This window comes from Pogona vitticeps, chromosome 1 (genome assembly GCF_051106095.1).
Source record: "Pogona vitticeps strain Pit_001003342236 chromosome 1, PviZW2.1, whole genome shotgun sequence".
NCBI classification, from domain to species: Eukaryota; Metazoa; Chordata; class Lepidosauria; order Squamata; family Agamidae; genus Pogona; species Pogona vitticeps.
Genome location: NC_135783.1, coordinates 215,371,119 through 215,396,959, shown reverse-complemented (window position 1 = coordinate 215,396,959; position 25,841 = coordinate 215,371,119). Strand labels below are relative to the sequence as shown.

The 25,841-nt window shown below is 38.8% G+C and overlaps 1 protein-coding gene across 19 annotated transcripts in view; it reads right to left on the bottom strand.

Annotated features, from left to right (window-relative positions):
• The window catches only part of NEB (nebulin), a 208,696-nt gene that overhangs the window by 4,875 nt on the left and 177,980 nt on the right, over positions 1–25,841 (bottom strand). For 7 of the 19 annotated variants that reach the window (XM_078376624.1, XM_078376640.1, XM_078376633.1 and 4 more), the window contains 19 exons: positions 24,164–24,274; positions 23,612–23,722; positions 22,651–22,764; positions 22,402–22,506; positions 20,559–20,663; positions 18,010–18,114; positions 16,774–16,866; positions 15,270–15,362; positions 12,707–12,799; positions 12,143–12,235; positions 11,122–11,214; positions 8,979–9,071; positions 8,125–8,217; positions 7,583–7,675; positions 7,024–7,116; positions 4,498–4,590; positions 4,026–4,118; positions 1,828–1,935; positions 893–1,082 (listed from right to left, as the gene is read on the bottom strand). In XM_078376624.1, the coding sequence (XP_078232750.1) occupies positions 893–1,082; positions 1,828–1,935; positions 4,026–4,118; positions 4,498–4,590; positions 7,024–7,116; positions 7,583–7,675; positions 8,125–8,217; positions 8,979–9,071; positions 11,122–11,214; positions 12,143–12,235; positions 12,707–12,799; positions 15,270–15,362; positions 16,774–16,866; positions 18,010–18,114; positions 20,559–20,663; positions 22,402–22,506; positions 22,651–22,764; positions 23,612–23,722; positions 24,164–24,274 (1,972 nt within the window). The remainder of the gene's footprint in view (positions 1–892; positions 1,083–1,827; positions 1,936–4,025; positions 4,119–4,497; positions 4,591–7,023; positions 7,117–7,582; positions 7,676–8,124; positions 8,218–8,978; positions 9,072–11,121; positions 11,215–12,142; positions 12,236–12,706; positions 12,800–15,269; positions 15,363–16,773; positions 16,867–18,009; positions 18,115–20,558; positions 20,664–22,401; positions 22,507–22,650; positions 22,765–23,611; positions 23,723–24,163; positions 24,275–25,841) is intronic. The other 12 variants (XM_078376634.1, XM_078376635.1, XM_078376638.1 and 9 more) reach the window with 12 other exon arrangements.

The following is a 25,841-nucleotide window of genomic DNA, read 5'->3' as shown; positions in this document are numbered from 1 at the left end:
GGAATGTTCAGAATGATAATCTAAGGGGTTAGGCCAAATTCAGATTACAGTGGGGTCTTGACTTGAGAACTTAATCCGTATTGGAAGGCGGTTCTCAAGTCAAAAAGTTCTCAAGTCAAATCTGCATTTCCCATAGGAATGCATTGAAAACCATTTGATCCGTATCTGCTCTTTTCCGTCCATAGAAACTAATGGGAAGCTGCTATTCCGCCTTTGACCACTAGAGGGGGGACATTTTGTTTCTTTTTTTCTTAGGTCAAGAAAGGTTCAGGGAAGGCAGGGAAAATACAGTCCAGGCAGTACAGGACCAGGCAGTCTGAAGACTGTCTCCCAATCCACTCTCTAAACACTGGGAGGAGTGAGGAAGCAGACAGGCACCCTTTTCACTGGCCAACAGTTAACTGAAAGTTCACATTTTGCACTTTCCCTGCCTCCCACGTGGGTTTTTTCAGTTCTTAACTCAAATCTAAGTACTTAAGTCAAGTCAATATTTTCCTATGAGAGCGGTTCTTAAGTCAAAATGTTCTTAACTCAAGCCGTTCTTAAGTCAAGACCCCACTGTATGCAGTGGTGTTTCAGGAATACACAATACTGGGCTAGGTGATTCATCTAAGCATAGAAGTGCTTCATGTGAGTTAGTTCCATGAGTCTCCTTGGAAAAACACAAGGTTGCATTGGTGAGTGCTAGGAAGAAGTGATTTGTCCAGGCAGATTTAGTTAACTGGAAACAATGAGCGGTACAGGATTCAGGGCTGGTGCCAAGTTATACCAACCTAATGAGACAGAAGTAATTGGTTGTGAAATCATAGCTCTACAATTTTCTGCCATCTATGGTTAACTATGAACAGGTTTTATGGGATCAATTTACAAGGCACAATTCAGCATAACATACCAGTGTAGTTATTCAGCTCTTGGTCATAGTCTGTCCGCTTGCGCTCCATTTCCACGACTCGTCTCTGAATGCCTCTGTAGTTGATATCACTGAAGTCCTGCATGTTCTTCTTTACACGTTCTGTTATGGGATCTGTAACTACTGGTGTGAAACTGCCTTTGCTCTTCTCAAAATCTTCATGGTATTTCACCTGGAATTTATAAGACAATGACGGGCTTATTGCAGATTTATCTTAAATCTGGGTACGGGAACCTGCAGCCCACAAGCCTAACCCTGCCCACTTCAGGCCAAAACCTTGTCCCTTCGAATGGGAAAGGAGGCCCCTCAGATTACTCATTACAGAAAATGGTGGACATTTCCAGGCAACCCCCATTCTTATAACCAACCGGAGACAGTGGGGGTTCCTTCTCCTGATTTCAGCCAATGTTTCCAAGAACTCCTGGAGACACTGGAAGAGAGTGTTTTGCTTCGTGGAGAGAATCATAGAATAACAAAGTTGGGAAGGGCCTACGAGGCCATCGAGGCCAACCCCCTACTCAATGCAGGAATCCAAATCAAAGCTGTATCATCTGGGGAGGAAGCAGGGAGTGACGTTTATTATGGAAAGGCTCTGTGTAGTACTTTGGGCCCTGGAAGGCTGCAGATGAAAGAGTCTGATCTCATTTCCTTTCTGCTCCCCACCTCTGCCTGATTATATAATTTGTGTTTCTGCTTACCTTGTGTCACCTCCTAGTTCAGAAATGTGTTAACAGTGTGAGGTACACCCAACGCCTGCATACTCTGTGACCACAAAAAATTGATTCCAGCTTTTTCCTCTTAATGTTGTGCTCAGAACAACTGGATTTCAACACTGAATGTTGCTTGGTAAATTGCAATGGTGGTTTCCTTGTGCTCAAAATCAAAAACTTTTGAGCCTCAGAAACAGCTGTACTTACTGTGGAAATGTGTCGCTGTGTCTCCCGAACACGTCTCATTTCAGGGGTATCCAGGACAAAAGCTGCTTTACCTTGTACTTGTTTCCGGAAACTATCTGAATAGAGGACCTGACAAAATGAGAGAGTGTCAGTAAAGGGGATCCAGCCAGTTAGAGATTTGAAAAGATATTTCACATAGAATGGATATGGAATGAAGGATGGATGAAGACATCTCGAAGAGTGTGGCAAACAGCTTGTGTTAACTAGAAGTGCACCTGTTTCCACTGCCTTTCACTAATTCCAAATGGCAGGTTGATTGATTTTCTCAGACCTTAATCCACCATACCCTTGAAATTTCTAGGTGGATGGCACCAGAAGTAACAGTATGATAAACCCAGCTCCACCTTCCTTCCTGTGGTAGACACTCTGAACAGACACAGCCAGACATGGCCAAACAGCACTAGGCACCACTGCCTTTTCCAGGGCGCCTCTTCCCCTTCATTCCTGTGTCTCAGCTTCAGGTTAACTAGGGATCTGCAAGAAACATGGGGCTGAGCCATCCCTGGCATGACTGGGCAGGTTGAATTTGCCTCACTGGATAAAGAGGTTCATGCCTCCCAATGAAATGTCTTTTGTGGGAACAAAGAAATGTCTCTTTTCCCCCTGAGTGTCAAAAAACAAACAAACAAACAAACAAAAAACAGGACCACTGCTGGTTAATGAGGATCAGGCAGGGGTTCTTAAGCTCACCATTTTAGGGAGGTCTGCCCTGTACCAGTTACAAGCCATGTATGAGCAGGATTGGACTCTGCCAGGGCTTCCCTCACATGCCAGCTAGGTCGGTATGTTACTTTTAATTTTTCAGTCAGGATTGTATATTCCTGAGACATTTTAGTTGGCTCATTTCATGCTTCACTTGACTTTAAAAACAAATTTGCTCTCCTTGGTTTCCACTGGGAAGTGGATTTTTTAAATTATTTATTCATTTATATTTTGCTTAGCCTCAGTGCTTGGCAAATACCCTAGCCTGTTTCTAAGATATTCCAAGGTATTTAAAGGAAAGTATGAGAAAGGGGTCTATTATTCTATATTTACTAAAGATCTAAGACTGGATTCCTATGAGTCCATGTAATGAGTTACTAAATAGTCAGTAAGATGTATTAATTACAATCATCACTCAGGAAGACAAAGGGCATTTTGCAGTTCAAGTCCCAAGCAGCAGTGAATTATGTAGCTATGTACTTTGTTCGGTTCATTTTCAAATGGTTCTGTTAGAAACAGCCCATGAACCACCACAGGGAAATGGAGACTCTCCTAGTAAAATGTCAGCGAAGTGTACCATTCTATGTCAAAATAAAACTACCCTGCTTCACCCTAGGTGCCAAAACTGAGCCCAAGCAAGGTCTCCTGAAAGGACACCAACAACATTTCACAGGCTGAAAACTTCAGCTAAAGTAGAAGGAATGAGGATTCCAGCATTGTGGGGGAAGTATTTCCATATCCTTTTCATGTAAACTTGACACCAAGGAGATACTGTGCGCCCAGTTATTTTTTCATAGATCATGAAGAAACATAATGAAGGTAAATTCCAATCTACAGTATTTAAATGAAACCCAGCACCCGATAAAAGCAAAGACCAGCATCTGAGGGTCCAGCTCCCTCAGACTAGACCTGTGGGCTACAGAACCAAGAGGTTTACCACAACTTGCCTCCTTTTGAGCCAGCCACGGGGATCCCTGCTCAGAAATTGTATTTAGGTACAATGCAGACAGTTTTTTAAAATAAAATAAAAAATAGTTAAAACAAAGGGAACTACAACACAGAACCAAAGTCCACATGATGTAAGTAACTGAAAGGTAAGATAATAGGAACATTTTAGATGGTTAAACTGTTATTTGACATCAATGGTTACTTTAGAATCCTAAAACTATGTATTAAATCTAATTGCTACACCACTAGGGGGGATTAGAATTAGAAATGTTATATGTTTAAGTGGTATTTTAATATTTTAACAGTCAAAAATAAAGCTATAATAATATTAATAACTTACACTATATTAATAAATTAAAATTAATAGGTTAAAATAAATGAAATTAATAAATTACAAAGTTAATCATTGGCCAGTATTTTTAACTTAAAGACAGAAAAGGATTATACTTTTTAAGGTGTTAAAAATGCATATATTCTAGATCATCAATTTGTTCTCCTGAAAAAAATACCGAGCTAATGTTTTCTTGATTGCGTCTAGCTCTCTCCATCTCTGGAGTGACAGATGTCGGGGTTCCTTTTCCCATGCTTTCTTTGTACAACACCTATACAGCATACAAGAAAGTGTCCAGAAATCAAAAATTAGATGACGGTTGGTGAACCACTGTGTTTAGTCGTGTTACTGTTTAATCATATGCAGCATGGCGGGTGAGGATCAAAAATTCAAGAAATAAAACGATTAAAAAGTTAGATTAAGCAAAAAGAAAAAAGGGGAGGAAGGATAACATCTTTTAAAAACACAGTAACAAAAATGAAAAAGAAATAAAAAATATAAGGAGTGTTTTCTTAGTAATATGAAAATAGGTGAGACTGGGATAAATTATACGCAGGACAAGGTTGATCAGATGTGTTATTCTTTTAGAAAACATCATTTCCTTTTCTTTTCTTTTTAATTAAAAACAGGTTTTGTTTTTCTTTCAGTACCGAGCTAACGTTTTCTTGATTGCGTTTGGCTCTTTCCATCTCTGGAGTGACAGGTGTTGGGGTTGCTTGCCCCAGATTTTCTTTGTACAAGACCTAAAGATTGTAGAAAGTACCCAAAAAATCACAAAATATAATTCATATAAAATAGTACTTCTGAGGGGGGGGGGAAATAATGGGAGACAAATTCTCAAAAATAGGTACAAGGGAGATAAAAACTGATGATAATAAAAACTATGTAATGTTCAGTGTAAAACTGACAGCTGAAATTGAAACCAGCTTTCATAAAAATCTCTACCCTAGCCCACACAGGAGCCTATATGTCCTTAACTATGTTTATGATCTTCCACACAATTGTGTGAGACTGGAGGTGGTCCCAGAGGTCTCTTAATACTACCATTCAACAGATGCAAGCCACTATCCTTTTGCTAGTCCCACTGATGCAATAGGATTTACATAGGGGTTGACTAAACATTCAGCAACTGATTGCATGGGTCCTCTTTTGGTTGGGACTAGCAACAGGATCCTAGCCATAGAGCACTTATTTCATCTCTTCTGCCTTTATTGGATCCTTGTCTTGTTAGAAGTTGTCACATGATGCAGAAGGGTTACAAACTGAATTCAGGAACATCTGGACCACAACCAACACCACCCTATGAAATTCTGTGTCTCAGGTGGGGCAATAGCAAGCTAACAGCCTTGTCTAGAAGCACACTAGGTACCACTGAAATCAGACACGTGAGGAAATGCAATATCCATTTTAATCTTCCCACATCTACACTGCTTGAAGTCACATCTCACTTCTTTGACAAACACTAGTCATACACAAATGATATAGTCAAAAAGTTGCACTCAGGAATCAACTGTTTTTTGACAGACAAATGCAATGCTAAACGAAACATCCAAAAAAAAAAAAAAACCACAACAGAATATTTACAGAGTAAATTAGGAATGTGAAGTAATTAAAACTAATATTACTTGAAAGATAAGACTCTATCCAGTTAGCAGCATCCATTACTATCTATCAGCTGTTCCTTATCAATGAAATGATGGTTTCACTGGTTTAAAAACAAGAGTATCTTGGGTGTCCATCAACTACTTAGGGTTCTTTTTCCTGTTTAAAAAATGCTACTGGTAAATCACTCAGGTGGCCAGTTTGTCTCTTCAGTGGGCCACTTTGAGATACTGAAGGAGGAGAGGAGAAACGCCTGATATCGAATTTTCTCTTTCTCAATCCTGCACAATAAGATACTGTCAGTGAAAGCACATGTGTACAACTCTGCTCGGCTAGCTGCTAACGTTGCTTCCCTGAAGGCTATTACCATTTTCCAGAAGTGCCTGGTGGGGAGTGGGATGGACAGTGGGGCAGGACAGCGAGCCCAAGCTACAGATGATGCTGTTTAAGCAACATGGGAGAGACAGGCAATGAAGAGACCCCGGGGATGGTAAGAGCCACAAAGGCCAATTGGCCACAAAGGCCAATTGAGAAAACCAGTGAAGATTATGGCAAACATCAGTTTGATTTTGTTTTGTTCTTTGGCATTTATTGATATAACAGGAAAGGACTTGTTGAGCTGAGAAGAAAGGGAGGAAGACTGACTTGTTGAATGAGTTAGCCTTCCTTAGGCCAAGATTGAATTAAGGAGACATTTTGCTCTTCCAGGATTAAGAGGTGCTTAATGGCCTTTGAGGGTTCTGATGACAAAGAGATGCATGTGCTTCTAATGAGGAGACAATGTGCATCTCACTTAGATTAGGCATCCTTCAGTCTCGAGAGACTATGGTAACGTGCTCTAAACTTGTGTCTAGTGTGGCTGAGAAGGCCAGTTGGAGAGTGACAGTCCCTTCCACACTTACTACATGATCACTTTTTGAGATGGAGTCTCAGAATTGCAGATTCCTTCCTGTGTATTGCAGCAAGTCCTGAATCATGAACGCAGAGCTTTCTGAAGACTTAATTTTGTGTCCATGCATCAAAAGCTAGTTTAGTGCCCATTCTCTAGAAAGCCACTACCAGCAGGGAACCAGTTTAGAAAGGAACAGCACTAATGAAATCATGTTATCTTTTCCTCCTGTGCTACCCTTTGGAACAACTACGAATGGCAGATAAGAGTAAATGCTGCATTTTTATGTTTCTGTAACTCTGATTGAATACCTGGTACTTACCTAAGAATGTGATTAAAGGGTTAATGTAAAACAAAACATGTCTTCTTCTTATAGCTATAGTAATTATTTGAACACTAATTTGCACAGGGTTTGTCTCAAAAAGTAAGTGATATTGATCAACATTCTAGAGTCTGGCTGGATAGAGTCCTATAGTCATCATTTCAAGGTTATGACAGCTATTTAAATGTTACTGTCAGAATATTAATATTATCTAAATTATTTCATGAGTAAAGGTGAGTATTTTATATAAGGATCAGTATTTTAAATAAGAAAGTAGGATTTTAGATATTAGAGGGGAAATTTTTCTGTAGTTTGTTAAGATGTTATTATTTAAAGAAACACCACAGATTTTCCTCAATGTACCGAGCTAATGAATTCTTGATTGCGCTTGACTCTCTCCATCTCAGGAGTGACAGGTGTCGGGGTACCTTTCCCCAGTCCCTCTTTGTATAAGACCTACAGGGTACAAAAGGGTATCCAGAAATCATATAATGGCAATGATTGCAAATAGATATTAGCAGTTTATAATGTTAATGCTCGGAGCACACCGGCTCCCAGGAAAGCTGGCGGGTTATTGATTTGTATCATCTAGAACAGAGACTTTCAATCAATATCCATACAAGAAAATAATGAGTCCATTGGACACAGAAAATACAAACCAAGCACAGTGTTGGCTTAAAAAATAATAATAAAAGAAAACAGTAAGTTAAATCCTAGTGCTATTGTGTTATAGCTTCAGGAGCAGAAACAGTTTAAAGGGTAGTTGTATGCCAAGAAGTGAAAGAGTACTGTTTTTAGTTAGATAGGACGTATTACATACATCCAATAATGTTATTTAATAAATCACTCCAGTCTATATACACACACACACACACATACACACACACACACACAGAGTCCTCCACTTGGTCTTTTTGAATACCGAGCTAATGTGTTCTTGATTGCGCTTGACTCTCTCCATCTCAGGAGTGACAGGTGTCGGGGTACCTTTCCCCAGGCCTTCTTTGTACAAGACCTACAGGATACAAAATGGTATCCAGAGATCACCAAATAGCACTGATCAGAAATAAATATTAATAGCTCAAACACTGTTAATACTTGGACCACACCAGCTTCCAATAAAGCTAGTGGCCAGTTGATTTTAGTGTCATCTGAAACAGAGACCTTCAATCAGCCTTATTGGAAAGAATCTAGTAGGATGAGAAAGTTGGAAAGCTTAAAAATATATATATTAAAAAATGAACATTTCTGTGTTTGCCAGAAAATTAAAATGATGAGTCAAGCCCTAGTACTACTATGTTAAAGCTTAAGTAGGAAGGGAAGGCTCGAAACAGGAGGTAGGCATGTTGTGCTAAGAAGTGAATTGGCTCTCTTTTTTTGGTTAGAAAGCATAAATCATCAACACGTCTAAAGTTATTTTCAAGAACTGAAGTTTCTTTTTTTTCTTTTCCTTCTTTTGAATACCGAGCTAATGTGTTCTTGATTGCGTTTGACTCTCTCCATCTCAGGAGTGACAGGGGTTGGAGTTGCTTTCCCTACATTTTCTTTGTACAACACCTGCAGGACAGAAGAGCAGCCAAATGAGGCAATAATAATAATAATAAAATATCCTATTTGTGTTACTGAAGCTCTAGGGTAGATTTAATTGGGAAACGGTTATTTTGCTCAAATTTTTTGTGTTAAGAGTTTGGAAACAATGCATCAAGTCTTTTCATTTAATCTGGAGGAAGCAAACACTAGTTTTGTTTAATGTATCACTGTTGTGTGAATAATTGGATTTATTATTATTTCTATTATTACGATTGTTTTGCGTCTGTGTATACCGTGTTTCCCCGAAAATAAACAGGGTCTTATATTAATTTTTGCTCCAAAAAACGCATTAGGGCTTATTTTCAGGGGATGTTTTATTTTACAGTCATATCTTCTTCTGGTTGCCACACCATGGTGGAGGGCAGGGTTTCACTTAACCGGGGCTTATTTTGGGGGTAGGACTTATATTACGAGCATCCTGAAAAATCATCCTGGGGTTTATTTTCAGGTTAGGTCTTATTTTCGGGGAAACAGGGTAGCATGCACAAATGCAAAACAATCAGGGTTATAAGAAAATGGATGTTTTGGAAGGAATCTAAAAATAAAATAGAGGAAGGAAGGGAAGGTTAAAGTTTCATAATGTGACACTAGGTGTCGTAAATGATGTAAGGCAAAGAAAAGGATTGCACAACATATATAAAGCTTTCATCAGGAATAAACTAGGATGGCAGGTGGAAAGATGATTTGTATTACAAACAGCATCAAAGTAGCTGCTTTTCCAAAAGTACCGAACTAAAGATTTCCTGGTTGTGTTTGACTCTCTCGATCTCTGGAGTGACAGGAGCTGGGGTTCCTGTCCCCAGCGTTTCTTTGTATAAGACCTGTGAGGTAACAAAGGGGTAAAAAAAATAATAAAGGGAGGAAAAGAGCTGTTAATTAGAGTCTGCCCCAGAAAGAGATAGCCTTAAACCTCATGGGTCTGAGTGTAATACTTTGAAAGTTGTGAAGTGAATGGCTTGCCATGTCATATTTCTACAATATGTTTCCTGTGGTTTTTTGCTTTTTCTATCCTGCTACATTTCAAGATGGGTGCATATATGTGATGTAAAAATGGTATCATCTAGCCAGATTCAGAGAATTTTGATACCCAGAATTTTTATGGGAGATTCAAGACTGTGCTTAATAAATTAGAATTAAAAGTAAACGAATGGATCAGATGCAAGGAACTAAGAAAGTTTTGAGATTCCATGATCAAAAATGTGGTGCTAAGGATGAATTTTAAGTTTGGACAGTGGATAAAGCTTGAATTTATGTAGGAACATTTTATGTTCATTAAAAATTTCTTCTTTTATCAGTAGGTGTTCCTGCAGATTTTTCAGTTTCTAGATTCTTAACAGGATAGTTCACACACTTCTTCCTATAAGGCATGTGCAGAAATAATGCAAGAAGTAGCCAAGAAGAGAGCAAAGAAACCACTGTGAAAGATATTACAAGTTCAACATTTACAGGGGGCAGAAATGTAACATGTATGTGAATCTAGAATTGCAGCCAACATTAATTGTAAATGTTCAAGCATGCTTCGAGTTGCATAAGATACAAATGATTCGCAGGTCTTATTCTTCAATCCAAAAATATTGGTTACAAAATGATATTTCTCACTAGCCCTTGGGAGATGAATTTTGGTCTTACAACATGCTCTATCTTTTGTTAAACCCAGCTGGAGATTCAGACCATGAGCTTTTTATGACATCACATGAAAACAATAGTGACTTTAAAAAATGAGGAAGTTTAACAAAGAGAAAGTTTGAGGATAATGAAGAAATGTGGTTAAAATATTGGAGATTATTGAGTTAAAAAACATGAGAGCAAAAATGTAAACAAAAATGAAAAACTTAATAAGATAATACGCTAGATTTTACAAGTCAGTTGTAAGTAAAGGGTAGAATGAACGCCTAACAATTATGATTGAAATGCTAAGTTTAATCAGGTGAAAAGGGAGCTTTATCTTGTTAAATACATCACACATCTACAGTTTTATTGAATTCACGTAACCCTTCTTCTAAAACATCAGAGGACAGTTTTCCTTTTCTTCAGTTCCCCAAAGCCTTTGCCAAAATTTTGCGTGAACGTATATGTCAACTGCTGGAGATCAGTTATACATGTTTATCCTATCACCATCATTTGTCACTTTTATATCCCACCTTTCTTCGCATGAGCCCAAAAACAGAGTTGCTGGTTCTCCTTCCTCCCACTTTTATCACCATAACGACTCCATGAGGTAAGTCAGGCAGGGAAATTATGACTGCAGCCAAAGGTTACTCTGGCTGAGTGGACGTTTGAGCCCAGAACTTCGGAGTCCTAGGTGAAAACATTTACCAAACACCTCAGAGGACACAGATCAGCCATACTAATCTCATGCCTTACATATATGTACTCAGAAGTAACTCTGGCTGAGTTCATTTTGGCTTACAGTCAGATCACAATCCTACTTCTACTTATAAAACAGAAAATTACTATATTTTCCTATTAAGAAGTAAGACCTTTTTGGAAGTACTTCCAGGAAAGTAGCTGTTTGCAACCTCATATCAGCAAAAACTCTGAACCAACTTATACTCTAAAACAACAACAACAAACCAGTGGAGTTTGGTCTGGAATATAATATTGACATAAAGTAATATCACAACAGAATTAATTTAATTTACAATGCAGCACAGACAGGGCTCTTCTAAGTCCCATTCATTTTAAAGGGAAGAGTTACGTATCTAGAGATAATAGTGAGTGAAAGTAGGAAAATCACTAATGGAGTAGCTCAGTTACTAGAATCAATGATTTTAAAAAGAAGATATTTCATGTTTTTAAGGAGGAATCACACTTCTAATGGTTAATTACAAGTTGAATAATGTTAAAGGGCATTTTTAATTATAAAAATACCGAGCTAAAGTTTTCTTGATTGCGTTTGACTCTCTCCATTTCTGGAGTAATAGGTGTTGGAGTTCCAGAGCCTAAATTCTCTTTGTACAAAACCTGTGAAACAAGGGAGTGTTTAAAAAAAAAGCTTTAAGTGGCAAATATTCAAATATGTAACCAGTACAAAGAATACAGTGCAGTTTGCTACAGTTCCTCACAGAATCTACAACACAGGTCCAAAATAAAACACAAAGAAAACTGTCTGCACACCACATTTGATTATAAAAATCAGAGTATTATGAAAAACAAAAACTATGCCCTAATTCAACTGTTCCTATCCACAGGTGTACATCAGGGCCCCCATCTAAAAATACTGTTTTTATATGATTTTATCTACTATGGTCTTGAGGTAAAGAAGACTTTGAACCTAATGTCTTCTCTTCCACCGTGCAATGTGAGACTATGATGTGTATGTATAAAAATGGGAGGCTAAATACACGCCCACATTTGTGGCAGAATTTATTCCAAGGAAAATTATATAATATCCTGTATATTTTTGTTTTCCAGTCAAAAGATCCTAAACAGTTTTTGAATGCTAATATTCATTAGGAATAAAACATAACAAAGTTAACGTTTCATAATCCTCCTTTGGTGAAAAACTTGTTAGTGTTTTATTTTCAACTTTGCACTGCATCAATATAGGGATGCCAAAAGCTATTTAGAGACATTTCCTGTTATAAAGAAATGAGGAATCCACTTTGAATATCATTTGTTTTTAAAATAAGAGGTAATATTATCTTATATGAGTACAGGCAGGGGAAAGAAAGAAATGTGATTTTAAAAAAGGAAAAGTTTCAAATCACCTCAGAACTGCAAGGTATAGTTAGTGTTTTCAATTGCCACTTCAGTTACTAACATTTTAGTGGTTTAAAATGGGGAGGGGTTGATATTCAAAGTCTTGTGGAAGGATTAAAATATCAGATGGATTCTAGCATGGGGTGTCTGCTGGTTAAAAGGGTTTCTTGATAGAAATTTCACGCTATACCGAGCTAACGTTCTCCTGGTTACGCTTGACTCTCTCCATTTCCGGGGTAACAGGAGTTGCCATCCCTGTCCCTAAATTTTCTTTGTAAGCCACCTGTGAGGGTACAATAAAGGATCCAGAAAAGGCACCAAAAATAGATGACATTCTTATGGCTGAATTGTGACTAGTACATTGTAGTAACAGCGCAGGATTAAATCCCATGCTTGGACTAGTATTGAAAAGTGAAAGAAAGCCAGGAAGGATGATTAGATTATTCATTAAACATGTGAATGAAAATGGAAGTCAAAAGTAGTAAGTTAAGGGAAGCCAATGTGTGGAAAGGGACGAATGCTGTTAATCTGAATGAAGACCGTAGGTGTCATTTGTCATAGCTCACTTTCTTCTTGTTCTTCTCCTTTTTAAAAAAGATATTCCAATGTGCACAAAGTTGAAGATTAAAAGGGTTAAAGCACATCAAGAGGAAGGATGAGTCAGAAAAATGTAGTAGAATGGAGAGAATGGAAGTTAGAATATTATTTGGAAAAGATGAGTGGTTAAGGGAGATTTGATTCCATTGAGAAATACCGAGCTAATGTGTTCTTGATTGCGTTTGACACGTTCTATCTCTGGAGTAAGTGGGACTGGAGTTCCTTGCCCTGTATTCTCTTTGTACAACACCTGCAGAATACAAAGACCCATGAAGGTGAGAAGAGGGCTGATCGCTGTTTCAAGGCACACACACACCTCCCCCCACAGACTAAAAAAATATAACATAACAAAACCCCACCATTTATGCAAACATAATCTTGATTATGATACTGATGCTGCCTATTAATGTTTGGGCATAGTTCTGCAAAAAGGTAGAACTGCCCAATTAGATATGTAACAATACAGATGTACTATATGGATTATGTGTGTGGTGTTTTCAAAAGGCATTTTCTATTCCCATTAACATTTTGTATAGAGATGGTCATGAAGTTTGGTTCAGAGGTTTGTGGTGGTTTATACACACGGCACCACCTGTTCCCTTTCCCCGCCTCCCCAGTTGGATCCTCCCATCACCAGTCGGCACATGCTCTTCTCCTTCTCCTCCTCAGCTGCTTAATCAGTCCCTGGCATGAGCATGGGCTTCCCTGCTCTGCCTCCTTGGCTGATGGACCACTCAGACAAGGAGGCAGGACAGGCAACCCTGGTTAGGCAACGGAAAAGGAGGAGGAGTGTATGCTCTGACAGGCGAGTGGGTCATTGGCCAGGGAGGTGGGGAAAGAGAACGTGCATCACCCCAAGTACGAACAGGTGTGAACCTCCAAGGTTTGTGCCCACCTCTAATTTTGTATAGTTAGAACTTATTGCTTTCCCATATGTCTTTGGGGAAGCCTCAAACCCTTTGAATTATAATACTGGGAGAGATAGAGAGATTTCTATTTAATTTCTTTCATTGGTTAGTTAAGCTAAACTCTGGAAACTTCCTTCTTGGTTAAATTTGTAATACTCTGATATCCAATGACTTTAGAATTCACTTTCAGTTTTACACTGTCATGAGTTATGGCTTAAGCCTGAAAATTAACCATTAGGCAATGTCAAACAGATGTCGACTTTTTTTTTGTTTCCCAGTAAAAAAAGAGGAAAAATAGAACATCAAAATTCTTGCCCATTTAAAAAAAAACCAAAAGTCCTGCATTTCACTCCTTTAAAATTCAAGAAAAAATTATATACAATTAAGTGAATAAGGCATTCAATCATTTCACAGTGTCAGAAAAGCATATGAAGTAAATAAATGTAAAGTTAGAAACAAGAAATTGCAGTGCTTGGCTTGTATTGAAAAAAGAATTAGTACTGCAAAGAGCTCGGGGAAATGGGGAGGGGAAGAGATAAAGAGAGGAGAAGGCAATACTTATTAGATCTTCACAGCCAGAATCCTACTGACAGATCCTACAGCTGTAAGTGCAATCTCAGAAGCCCTGGAAAAATTGTCTGTAATTAACAAGGTGTTGTGCGTGTTCCTGGTTGTGCACCCGATTGTACAACAGGCACATAAGCAGGAATCCAACTGGCATCTCCTTAACTAGCTGCAAAATACTGTCACAGGTGATGAGTTACTCACACATCAGTAAATCACCAACAGAATTCTGGCCCACATGTCATAGTGCCTTAACAACTGTTCTCTTAATAAAATGCTCAAGGGACCTAGATGCCTTTAGTGGCCATGCTAGGCAAGAAAACATCTGCTTTCTTTCCAAACCAATCTGCAGAACTTTGTTACATTCACAGGTGTTTCAGTTTCTCACAAGGGAAAGGAAATCGCCCTACAGCTATTCCAGCTTTGCAAGAGCCAATTAAGATTTAATTACCTTGCACAGTTTAGTAGGAATCTGAATAAGGTGAGTTAGGTTAAGTGGCTCAGAATTTTAAACTCAAGGATCAGAGAGAACTGAGGTCTAGATTCCAAATAAGCAAATTTGAAGTAAATATTTGGAATCTCCGAAATCAGTTTATCATGGCCTGTATTTAAATATCATAAATAAATGAATAAACAAGGGGTAGAAAGTGCTGGTACGAATGCAATGGTGTAAACTGCAGCAGTGAATCGTCACCAATTAATTGGTCACCACTTGCATTTCTCGTTGCGTGCCAAGTCACAGAACTGGCATACAGGGACGAACACAAGCAGCAACTTTTAACTAATGGCAATTAACAATGTGATTTATACCATTGCACTTAACGTTGGTATAAATAACCAATAGGCTGGTGGTTACAAATAATGTAATATAATATAAAAGTAAGCAAATACAATGAGCAACAAAAAGGAAGGCCAGGATCTGACACATAATTAAGTACACTGAAAAGAGCCAACAGAGATACACTGAATCTGGATTTTCATTGTGGCCTCAGAAAACAAAAACTGTTTGTCTCTCCCTGGGGCCAAAAAGGGTATCGATATTCTCCTCTCAATGTATAAGTAACTGTCAAAATAAGTAGGCTGTCAAAGCTCCTGGAAGTTAAAAGGAAGTAAAAGTAGAGGAATATCCTTCTAAGGCTAAAGGCATGTTAGCAAAGAAAATAAAGGTCAGTTTAGTAAGGGAAAGAGCAGCACGCTGTTACTGTACAGCTCACACATAAATAGATGTAAAAAAATATCAGCCACTACCGAGCTGATGTGCTTCTGTGTCTCCTTGACACGTTTTACTTCAGGAAGATCAGGAATGGGGGTTCCTTTCCCAATGTGCTCCTTGTACTTAATCTAAAAAGTTGCACACCATTTAGAAGAGACAGACAAAACAAAAATGACTTTTCTGCAAAAGAAGACACACATTTCCATTTCACACCAGAGAATGGAGAAAAACAAATATTGTGGGAAAGCTATACAGTTATGAGAGTGGAAAGCATGGCACACACCCATGTGGAAAGATCCTCACAAAGACTGACTTTCTGTTGAAAATTAGGAAACAGTGTTTGTGTATCTATTTGAGACTGTGTGATCTGCACAGTCTAATGGGGTCAACCTACTACCCAAAACCTTGTCAGGGAAACTCCCTTTTTTGTCACATGAAAACTTTGTATGAGGAGTGGCTTCATCAATAAACATATATGAGGTTAACATTTTGAAGCTGTAACATATTTAGCCCATGTATCATCTGGTATTGCATGTGGGAGGGTGCTAATCTGCACATGTCCTGCTTCCAAGTTTCCCACAGACAAGTGGCTTGTCTACATATGACAAGGTTGGATCCAATCCTCTGTATGTCCATAGTGTCTCTCTGCCAAAAGAGAACAGGTGTGATAGAAAAAGGCATGCTAAATCTCACTTTAGCTAGTGGCACAAATTGTCAAGATCAACTTTGACCACACTGCATTTCAGCAGAAGGTAGTCCACATTAACTTTTGCTCATTCAGGACTAAATTGTGGAGTCTTCCATGTTTTTAAGTCTGGAAGGTCAATATACAGTATATTTCTATATCTAGATGTCCTGAAAAAGTTCAGATGAATAGCGTCTGTACTTCCCAATCCCAATCATCATTATCCACATTTTAAGAAACTACCCTATTTTATCCAACATGGGTGAGGACACATATATAACATTCAATAAAAACATTATTTCACCTCCTTTTTAAACAAAAAATGTTAAAAAAGGAAAGCCAGACATTTTATATAAAACAATCATATATACAATACCATATACACATGGGGAGATGAAGCAGAGAAGACAAAGAAATATATGTATATATACAACAGAAACAGAAATAAACACATTACTGTTTTCAAATTGCCACCAATGTGGTATTGTAACTATTTTTACTTGAATATTATTTGGTGAACATCTTAATCAATACTTGGACAAGTTTATAAAGTGAATATGATTTCTGTAAGTCACGAAATGGTAGTCATTAGTGTTGAACATTAGAAAGTGTTAACAATTAAGAGTTTTCCTAATGTGAATAATTTGTCAAATATAAATGTGAAAACGGTAATAATTAGCTTGTTAGCAAATTATTATTTTAATTAATGATGAAAGATATTTGTTGTTGTTAACTGAGAAATTTTGTGTCAGTTATTCCAGCAGTGCCGTTAGAATCATGTGAGGTTGATGAAGTTTTATAAGTTGAAACAGCACAGATAAGATTGTTAAAAATAAATCCACTGGGTTTTGTACCGTGCTTATTGCGTCCTGGGTTTGTTTAATTCTCTGCATCTCAGGTGTCTTTTCAATAGATGTTCCTGTTCCAATATCTTCTTTATATAAAATCTTAACCAAGACAACAAGGTTGAGCATAGAAAACAACATTGTCACTTGTAACAAAAGGACTACAAAACAGTGGAGACTCAAGTAACAAGACTTCTCTGACAGGTTCCTTGATAACAAATGCATTCACATAGAGGTCATCTCCATTTATGTTGGGGAAAAAAATTCTTCATAAAAAATCAAGGAACAAACAAACATTACAACGTTTAGCAGCTGTGCGGACATGTTCAATTGTCCAAGTGTCTGGTCAATACAGAGAGACAAAAACTAGATCAAAAGGAAGGAGGTAGAATTCTTTGTCAAAAGAAGGCTGTTTTTAGATCAGTTTTGTATCCAAGACCCAAACACACCCACTTATACGTACAGGTGGGCTGCAGTCCTTCATGATGTAGCAAAGAATATTCTGAAAGATCTTCTAACCCTGAGATTTAGCCTTTGAGGCAATACGAGGGAATGCAAAGAGACTGCCCCTCAAATATCCTGGTCTAAACTTTGAATGTTAAAATTAAATCCCAATGATACTAATTTCAAATCAGAAATATGTCTTGTGACTTTCCACTGTTTTGTTAAGACATCAATAATCACAAATAATAGGACATCATATCTTTTGGAGAACTCTGCATTCAAAACATACTAAACAATGAGCTAATTGGTTGTACATAGCAAGTGGCCAGTGATCAGCTGCTGGACGGAGATACAGCAAGCCAACAACGCTACACACTGATAGTCTGCATTTAAGACAAAGACAGACATTTCTTAATATCCTTGTTAGTTATGCTATACACAACCTACTGTGTAACCAGAAAGTTATCAAAAGAAAGCAAGTTTAAGGGGTAGCAACAACAACATTTAATGAGGAAACGTATACGGTTCTGATTCTGCATAATCATATAGACATTTAAGGTCAAACTACATGTTACTTTGAAGGCTAGCTAAGGTTTCCTGTGGTTACTTTAGAGGTGGAGGAGGAAGAGGGGGGAAACCATACCCACCAGCTGCATTTTCAAAGTAATATATAGTTTGATGCTTTGATATGTGCAGTTCTCAAGACACAGCATTAACATTAGGAAAGATTTTCATACATGAACATGTTTGCAAAAGTAGGACACAAGTGTGATGATGGAATGTCTTGCAATGTATAGTTACCGTGCTGAAGTTCTTCTGGTTTTCTTTAACTCGGAGTATTTCTGGTGTCTCGTGTACAACTGTGACTTTTCCTTTGCTGTCCTGAAGGTCATGTTGGTAGCAAAGCTATTAGAGAAACAAAGTTGTTGTGTTTTCTTTCAGTAGAGCTCCCGAAAAATCCTGCCGTGCTTCTTATTTGATTTTGTTGAAAGATACAAAATAGCCCTTAGGTGTCAACAAACCACTTCTGTCAAAGAGTGTAGCCTCAATGTGACCACTCTTTGTGCACACACTCTTTGCATAGAGACCTCATGGTCTCAAATGCAGCACAGAAGGACATAATCTCCCACACATTTGCAGCTTTCCCCATCATTACAGAGGAGATTCCCACATCTCTCAGGTGGGAGCTGTGTGTGTACACGGAAACAGAGCATGGGATTTAGACCCATGTCTGTCCTTTCATTCCCCTCCCCTGTCAATTGGTGGCGATTCCCAGCACACGTGACCTTGGGTATGTATACCAAGACCATAGTCCTCCCCTTCTTCAAGCCTCAAAATTCCATCCTCACTTCTGCACCATGATCTGCATCCCCATCCCTCCATCACCACAATTGCACTGTAAGGCATGGTCTACAGAGATAAAGGCAATGTGGGCAACACAATCACAAGCAAGCAGTTATAATCCCACGCTCAAAAAGGGTGGCTTGCACTAATTCTTCCCCTCTTAGGTAAAGGTAAAGGTTCCCTGTGACAATTTTTGTCCTGTCATGTTTGACTCTAGGGGGCAGTGCTCATCCCCGTTTCCAAGCGATAGAGCCAGCGTTTTTGTCCAAAGACAATGTTCTGTGGTCACATGGCCAGTGCGACTTAGACACAGAACGCTGTTACCTTCCCACCGAGGTGGTCCCTATTTATCTACTTGCATTTGCATGCTTTCGAACCGCTAGGTTGGCGGGAGCTGGGACAAGCGACGGGTGCTCACTCCGTCGCGTGGATTCGATCTTACGACTGCTTGGTCTTCTGACCCTGCAGCACAGGCTTCTGTGGTTTAGCCCGCAGCGCCACCACGTCCCTCTGCCACCACGTCTTAGGTATTCCCTTTCAAATAGGAGCAAATTTTCCTGAGGCTGTATTTGTATATAAACAAACTGACCAAAAAACAATCTACCCCCACCACAAGACTCACTCCTCTGATTCTTCATGAATACAAGGCAAGAATGATACACTTATTTACTTATTTATTTACTTATTTACTTATTCATTCATTCATTCATTCATTCATTTCCCACCTTTCTTCTTAAAAAGAACCCAAGGCGGCTTACATCATTAAAAAGGCAATATGCAGAAGCTAAAAATAGTAAGTATACAATTATTGAAAAAGGATTAAATAAGTATTAAATAAAAAACAGTAGTAGAGATAAATACTAAAACACATTTAAAACAACAGAGCACAGCCATTCATTTAAAAACCCCTCTTAGCCCACCAGTCATTTAGGGAAAGCTTGCCAAAAACAGAAAGGTTTTGGCCTGCTTGTGAAAAGGTAGTAATGATGGGGCCAGCCTAGATTCCCATGGGAGGGAGTTCCAGAGGCTGGGAGCAGCAACAGAAAAGGCCATCAAGCGTACCTGTAAGGGTGGGGGGACTGAGAGAAAGGCCTCAAAGCATGTGTACACTACTGAACATAAAACAGTATTAACAGTGTTAACCCTGTTCCTATGCCCTTGACCTCCACTGAGGAGGTCATTTTGGAATTTTGGATTCAGCCTAGAGAGTTTTTTTGGAGAACTCTTTCAAACTTATAATTGCAATATCTCTGTGAAGATTCTCAGTCATCCAGGTGAGGTTATCTGGAAGCTGAATCATGGCAACTGGACTTCTTTCTTATTAGGTTGAAACGTTTCACTACTCATCCAAGTAGCTTCTTCAGTCTTCAGTTTCTTTACTTGCACTCTCCTCAGACTGAAGAAGCTACTAGAATGAGTAGTGAAGCATTTCAACTTAATAAGAAAGAAGTCCAGTTGCCATGACTCAGCTTCCAGATATTTTTAAATTGCAGTTTTGACGTAAGCCCTGGCTAACTGTCTGTCTATGAAATACTGGATGAAATCCAGTAGTAAGTCACAAGAATAGATCCACTGAATAAGCCAGGACTGAGAGAATCAACAGCTATATGTTCCACTGATTTAATGAGCCTATGCAAGTCAGAGCTTACTACTGAATTTCAGCCATAGTTAAACCTTTGGTATGGTTTGGACTAAGATGTATAGTCTGATTTTAATAATCATTTTCAATTGAATTTTCTTCAGAACAAATGCATCTACAGTATAGTCTTTATGCTCACCCAATATGAGAAAAATCGTGCTTCCCTACTGAGCAAAGAATTTGAAATAAAATCCAGAAATTCACTGATAGTGCTAATGATCTGTCGGCAGGTAAAAGGTACCTGGACAGTCAGAGCTGATAGCCTCTTTAGTGGTGTTGCCATGGTGATGTACTAAAACTTCCATGCCCAGGGCAGAGACTGTGGTCTTCCAAAGCCACACCTGAAAGACGATTCGTATAGACTTACCATGCTAAAGTTCTTCTGGTTTTCCTTAACTCTCTGTATTTCTGGTGTGTCTAGAACAGGCACGTAGTAAGCCATGGTTCTCTCTGCCTCTTCCTTGTACTTTTTCTATTATTCCAGGTGAAAATAAAAGAAAAATAATTATTCTTTAAGGAACAAGAAAGGGGGGGTGGAATGGAAAAGAAATATGCATGCTCAGTGTCTCAAAATTAATTCACACAACCATAATTGATGTGTATTTAGCAACTTTGTGAAATGATTATCATGCCTTTCAACAATGAACTATTATGATTAGAGATGGGGGAATTTGTATTCATATATGAATATGAATATCCCTGAGCAGCTGGGGTTAATGAGAGCCTGCCCCCTGGGGCCGGACCATCCACTCATGAGTCTGGTGGCAGCAGCCTCGCTCATCCTTCCAATCACTCCCGGAGCCCCGCTCTCTTCTGGCTTGGCTAGCTACTCCAGGCAACGGGAGGGAGGATTAGTCTCCCTGCATGGCTGCCGAGTTGCTGGCCGAGCAGGAAGAGAGCGGGGCTCTGGGAGTGATTGGAAGGATGAGTGAGGCCTCCGCCGCTGCCAGATGAATGAGTGGATGGTCTGGTCCTAGGGGGCGGACCCTTGTTAACTTCAGCTGCATGGGGATATTCGTATTCCTATACAACTACAAATACCCCCGTCTCTAATTATGATTAGTATTATAGTTGTCGTGTTCGGATTCATTCTGTTTCATTCTGTCACACCCCCTCGACCAAAACCAGTGTACATATACACTTTATACACCTGTTGCTTCAATATTCCACACATCTGAAGAAGTAGACCATGCCCAGGAAACTTCACACTACATTAACTGACTAGTCTTAGCAGTGCCACATATATCACACAGGTACGCTGTCCAAAGAGAGGACAGTTGCAGTTCCCTACCAACTGTACATGGGATCGCAAATCTCGGTTTGCCCTTGTATAGTATGGGAAATGATGGAGAAGTAGAAAAATCATCGCAGACATTGTGTGTTGTGTGCTGAGTTTTGTCAATTTCTTAACTTGAAGCCATTCACCTCCAAAACTTACACCATCTGCACATTGTTAATAGAATTTTGGTCAACAACAACAACAACATACCGTTTAATAATATGCCATTTAATTGACTAATGCCCCAACAGATAATAAGAAATAGATGCAAAGACTTTTTTTATATACCCTTGTAGATAACCTGACGGTGAATAATAAATCATAGCAGTGAAGCATCACTAACAGAGAAAGATAGAAAATAGAGACCCATTGACTTCTGAGACAAAATGCTCTCAGAATAATTCTCAAACACTTAACAGACAAGGCAGACGGGATGAAGAAAATAATCCAGTTTCTCCAAAGAGTTAACTATTTTAATGACAAGACAAACTTTGCTTAGATTCTGTCTTCTGCTGCAAAGCATAAATAGGAGAAATTCTTCATGAAAATGAAAGCCAGGCATTAAAACTGCTAAATATATATGAGCAATGAGACATGCCTTTAATGGATCTGTGTGGGCTGTCAGTCTTATTTGTTTACTCAACTTCTACATCACACTTATTCTAAGGAATTCAAGACACATAGAGGTCCTAAGCAATCTTACACTTAGGCACTGCCTAGATCTTGATGTACTTTCCTGCCATGATGATGATGATGATGATGATGATGATGATGATGATGATGATGATGATGATGATGATTACATCCCATGAGGTTATGACCTCTTACAAATGAGTTAAACTTTAAAATGGTAGATTTCTTTTAAATAAGATAAATCAATTTTGGTAAGTAAATTTGAGGCAAATAATAATAGGCAAATAATAATAATTACCTGACTTGCAAGGTTTTTCACATTATGTGCATGGATGATATCTGGAGTGTCGACAACAGTGGTATAGTTAGCTTTTTCCATTTCAGCAGACTGTTTATATTTGACCTGTTGGTGGAAAAGATCACAGGCATAAATCCAGAATAACTGCATTGAAATATAAAGCTTCCTCTCATTTTCCTTAGAGGAGGTATCAGTCAGGTTCCCCATAAAATGACCCCATGTTACTGAAAGACTATTGTTCTCACCGACCTGACTAGCAATGTCCATGGCATTCCTGGCCCTCATATAGTCGGGTGTTTCCAAGGCAAGCGCTGTCAGGCCTCTTCCTTTGATTTCCATCTCTAGAGCTTTCTTGTATTCTTTCTGCAGGCACAGAAGAGTGATTTAAGTCTTCACAGTACAGCACAGTTATCCAGAGTTAGACTCACTCCAGTGCAACAAGAGTGATTTGATGTCACTCATCCTCCAGCCCATGCATGTACTGGAGGGAGTAAAAATCTCTTTCATTGAAGAAGCATGCAATCATAATAGAAAACATAAAGGCTCTTTCAATGGTGTATGGATCCCACTCCAAATGTGTTTTCAAATAAGTGCCGTGTCAAGCACCAACAAAGTTGTCTCTTCATCCCACTGGTCTTCTCAATCTAAGGATTCTTTCACAGCCACATTAAACAAAAAGAAAAACATCTGTGGGGTCAACATTGACCCCCAGTACTTTTTAAAAATCAGAGTCACTATTACTTATCTTAGGCTACCTACATAGGATAATAATAACATCTGGTTCTAAGAGAATTACTATCATATTGGCTCCACCAGCTCTAAACCTATAGATGCTTTCTAGTTCTTAGAGCAGTTTACTTTAACCTCAAAACAGTCATGACACCCAACAAGCAGAGCTCTGTTACATCAACAAAATGGTACCCTTGCCACCCACCCATGCCTACCACCCCTCAGCCTGCCAAGGGAGGTAAAAATTCCTCTAGTTTGTTTCCTTTAAAATAAGTGTTTAAATGTGGCTTTGTTAATCTTCATTTAGGGGTTATTAATGGACAGGATAGAGATCCTAATAGTGGTTGTTGGGAGTTGTTCCAAGGCTAATATTTACAGTATCATCCAGAGGAGAAAGGTGGGCACTGGAGTGAGGGCCTGATCTGTCATATGACATCAGAAAAATCCCCAGTGCATCGTACCACCCAATAACATGCCTCACCTCATTTAAGATGTAAGTTGCATTCTTTGCTCTGAGCAGTTCTGGGGTCTCATCCACAATGGTGAGACCTCTACCTCTGACACCTTCTTCCAAATCTCTCCTATATTCTTTCTAGAGGAAAAGATGGGGGTGGGGGGAGAGAGAAGGAAAACTGAAGAAACTAACAAACAGAAAGAAAGGGCTTCAAGAAAGAAAAAAGGGGAAGAAAAGCAAACAAGCAAATAAATGTTCAGATTAATGCAACAAACTGTTATGATGGTCAGGCTTCTATCCTCTATACAAAAATATCACAGACTGACACAAGATCCTTAATTAAAACAAATGCATATGAACTATCGGCTCCATGATGATGCTAATAAAATTAACAATTAGTAAATGGGGGAGGTGGTGAGAAAAACTGCAGACTACAACAAGGCACAAACACAAATGAAATCATGCTCAACACAAATATTTAAGCCTGGAAAGGGCATCAGTGAAGGGGCTGCTTTGGTGAGGATAATTAGTGAAACTAGTTGGATTGTTCATGGCGGAAGACAACAGAATAGCTGCTACCTCGCTTGCTATTCGGGTGGCATATCTGACATGCAATAATGATGGCGTAATCTCCAGGCCGGAAAGGTTTCTGCCTTTAATGGACTCTTCAAAGTCTTTTTTATATTCTTTCTATTAAAGATTGGAAGGAGATGAAGAAAAAGAAAGATTTTATTTTCAGAGCATATAAAAGACATGAAGAATGAGAATGGTTTCCAGTTGTTGAACAGTGACACTGTGTTTTGGTAGCTAGTTGTAAAGCCAGTCTAGTTCTTGCAGCATATTTTATGCTGTCCTGTCACTTTGTATTTGTGATGCCACCCCTTCTGTCTGTTCGAGAGCAAGAGGGCTAGGTCTAGACTTTGGGCGAATATGCTGATTCACAGAATACAATGCCCACAGAAAAATTATTACTGAGCTCAGCTGCCAAGAATCTTCACAGCTGTGGTACTCACTAAATATTATGGTAGGTCTAAAGAAGGACCAGGAACCTCACAGAATATGTATTCTTGTATCATGTAATCTGCCCAGACTGAAAAATGTTCCTGATCAGACAATAAATATAATAAATTAATAAACAAATAATTTCTTTTTTTTTACTTTCCCATATACCTGGTCAAATGACCAACAGCATTCTGAATTCAGGAATCAGAATAACTGATAGAATAATCTCAGCACTATGACCCAGTGTCTTACATTATCACCTTAGATTGTGCAAGTTTCATGCTGTGACAGAACAGTGTTGACACCCCAACAAAATGATTAAATAACTATGTGAATGGATAGAAGATGATAACACTAAATATAAAGGTAAAGGTAAAGGTTCCCCTTGACAATTTTTGTCCAGTTGTGTTCGACTCTAGGGGGCGATGCTCATCCCCGTTTCCAAGCCATAGAGCCAGCGTTTTGTCCGAACACAATCTTCCGTGGTCACATGGCCAGTGCGACTTAGACACAGAACACTGGATTTTTCAATAGAATAATGAGTTCACTGAGCCGCAAAAAACAGCACATGCCCAAGATCTGCTTGATTATGGTTAATCCTTTAACACGCATTGACCATTAGCTTATTTAAGCACCATGTATGCAAATTGGATAAGAATAACCTGGACTCTGATTTGGCCATCAGCTGATTCCAAGCAAGTGTGGGTGCTAACTGTTCTGAGAAGTGGGTCTGACTTTTGAAATCATTTCAAAAGATAATAATAATGTGGATGCCATGGACAAACGAGAGCCATCTTAAATACCAAAATGAAACCCACGGCTTTCACTTCCCTACCTCTAGTATTCTTGCACTCCTATAACATGACACTGTTGTAAATCAGGGAAAGCCAACCTGAGGCACACAGAGCCTCAGTAGCAAAGGCTAGAGAGCAACAAATGAGGCTCTGTGAGCAATTGGAACTCTACTTTCTCTCACCTCATTACTGTTAGACGCACAACCACAACAAAGTATGACAGATAATGTGTGAGCAAACTGTACAACAGAGTGGCTTTATCTCAGATTCCGATTTAGACATCTAGTGCACTTTCTCAAAAGGTTGGCCAACAAACTTTGGGAAAAGTGCACAGCAAAAAGTCAGGAGAAACTATCTGTTTAATCACCCATACAAGATGACCAAGCACCTTACACAGGTATATTTCTCCTTGTGTAAGTTTCACTCGTGAATGAAACAATGTCAAAACTTTAAGCAGGAGA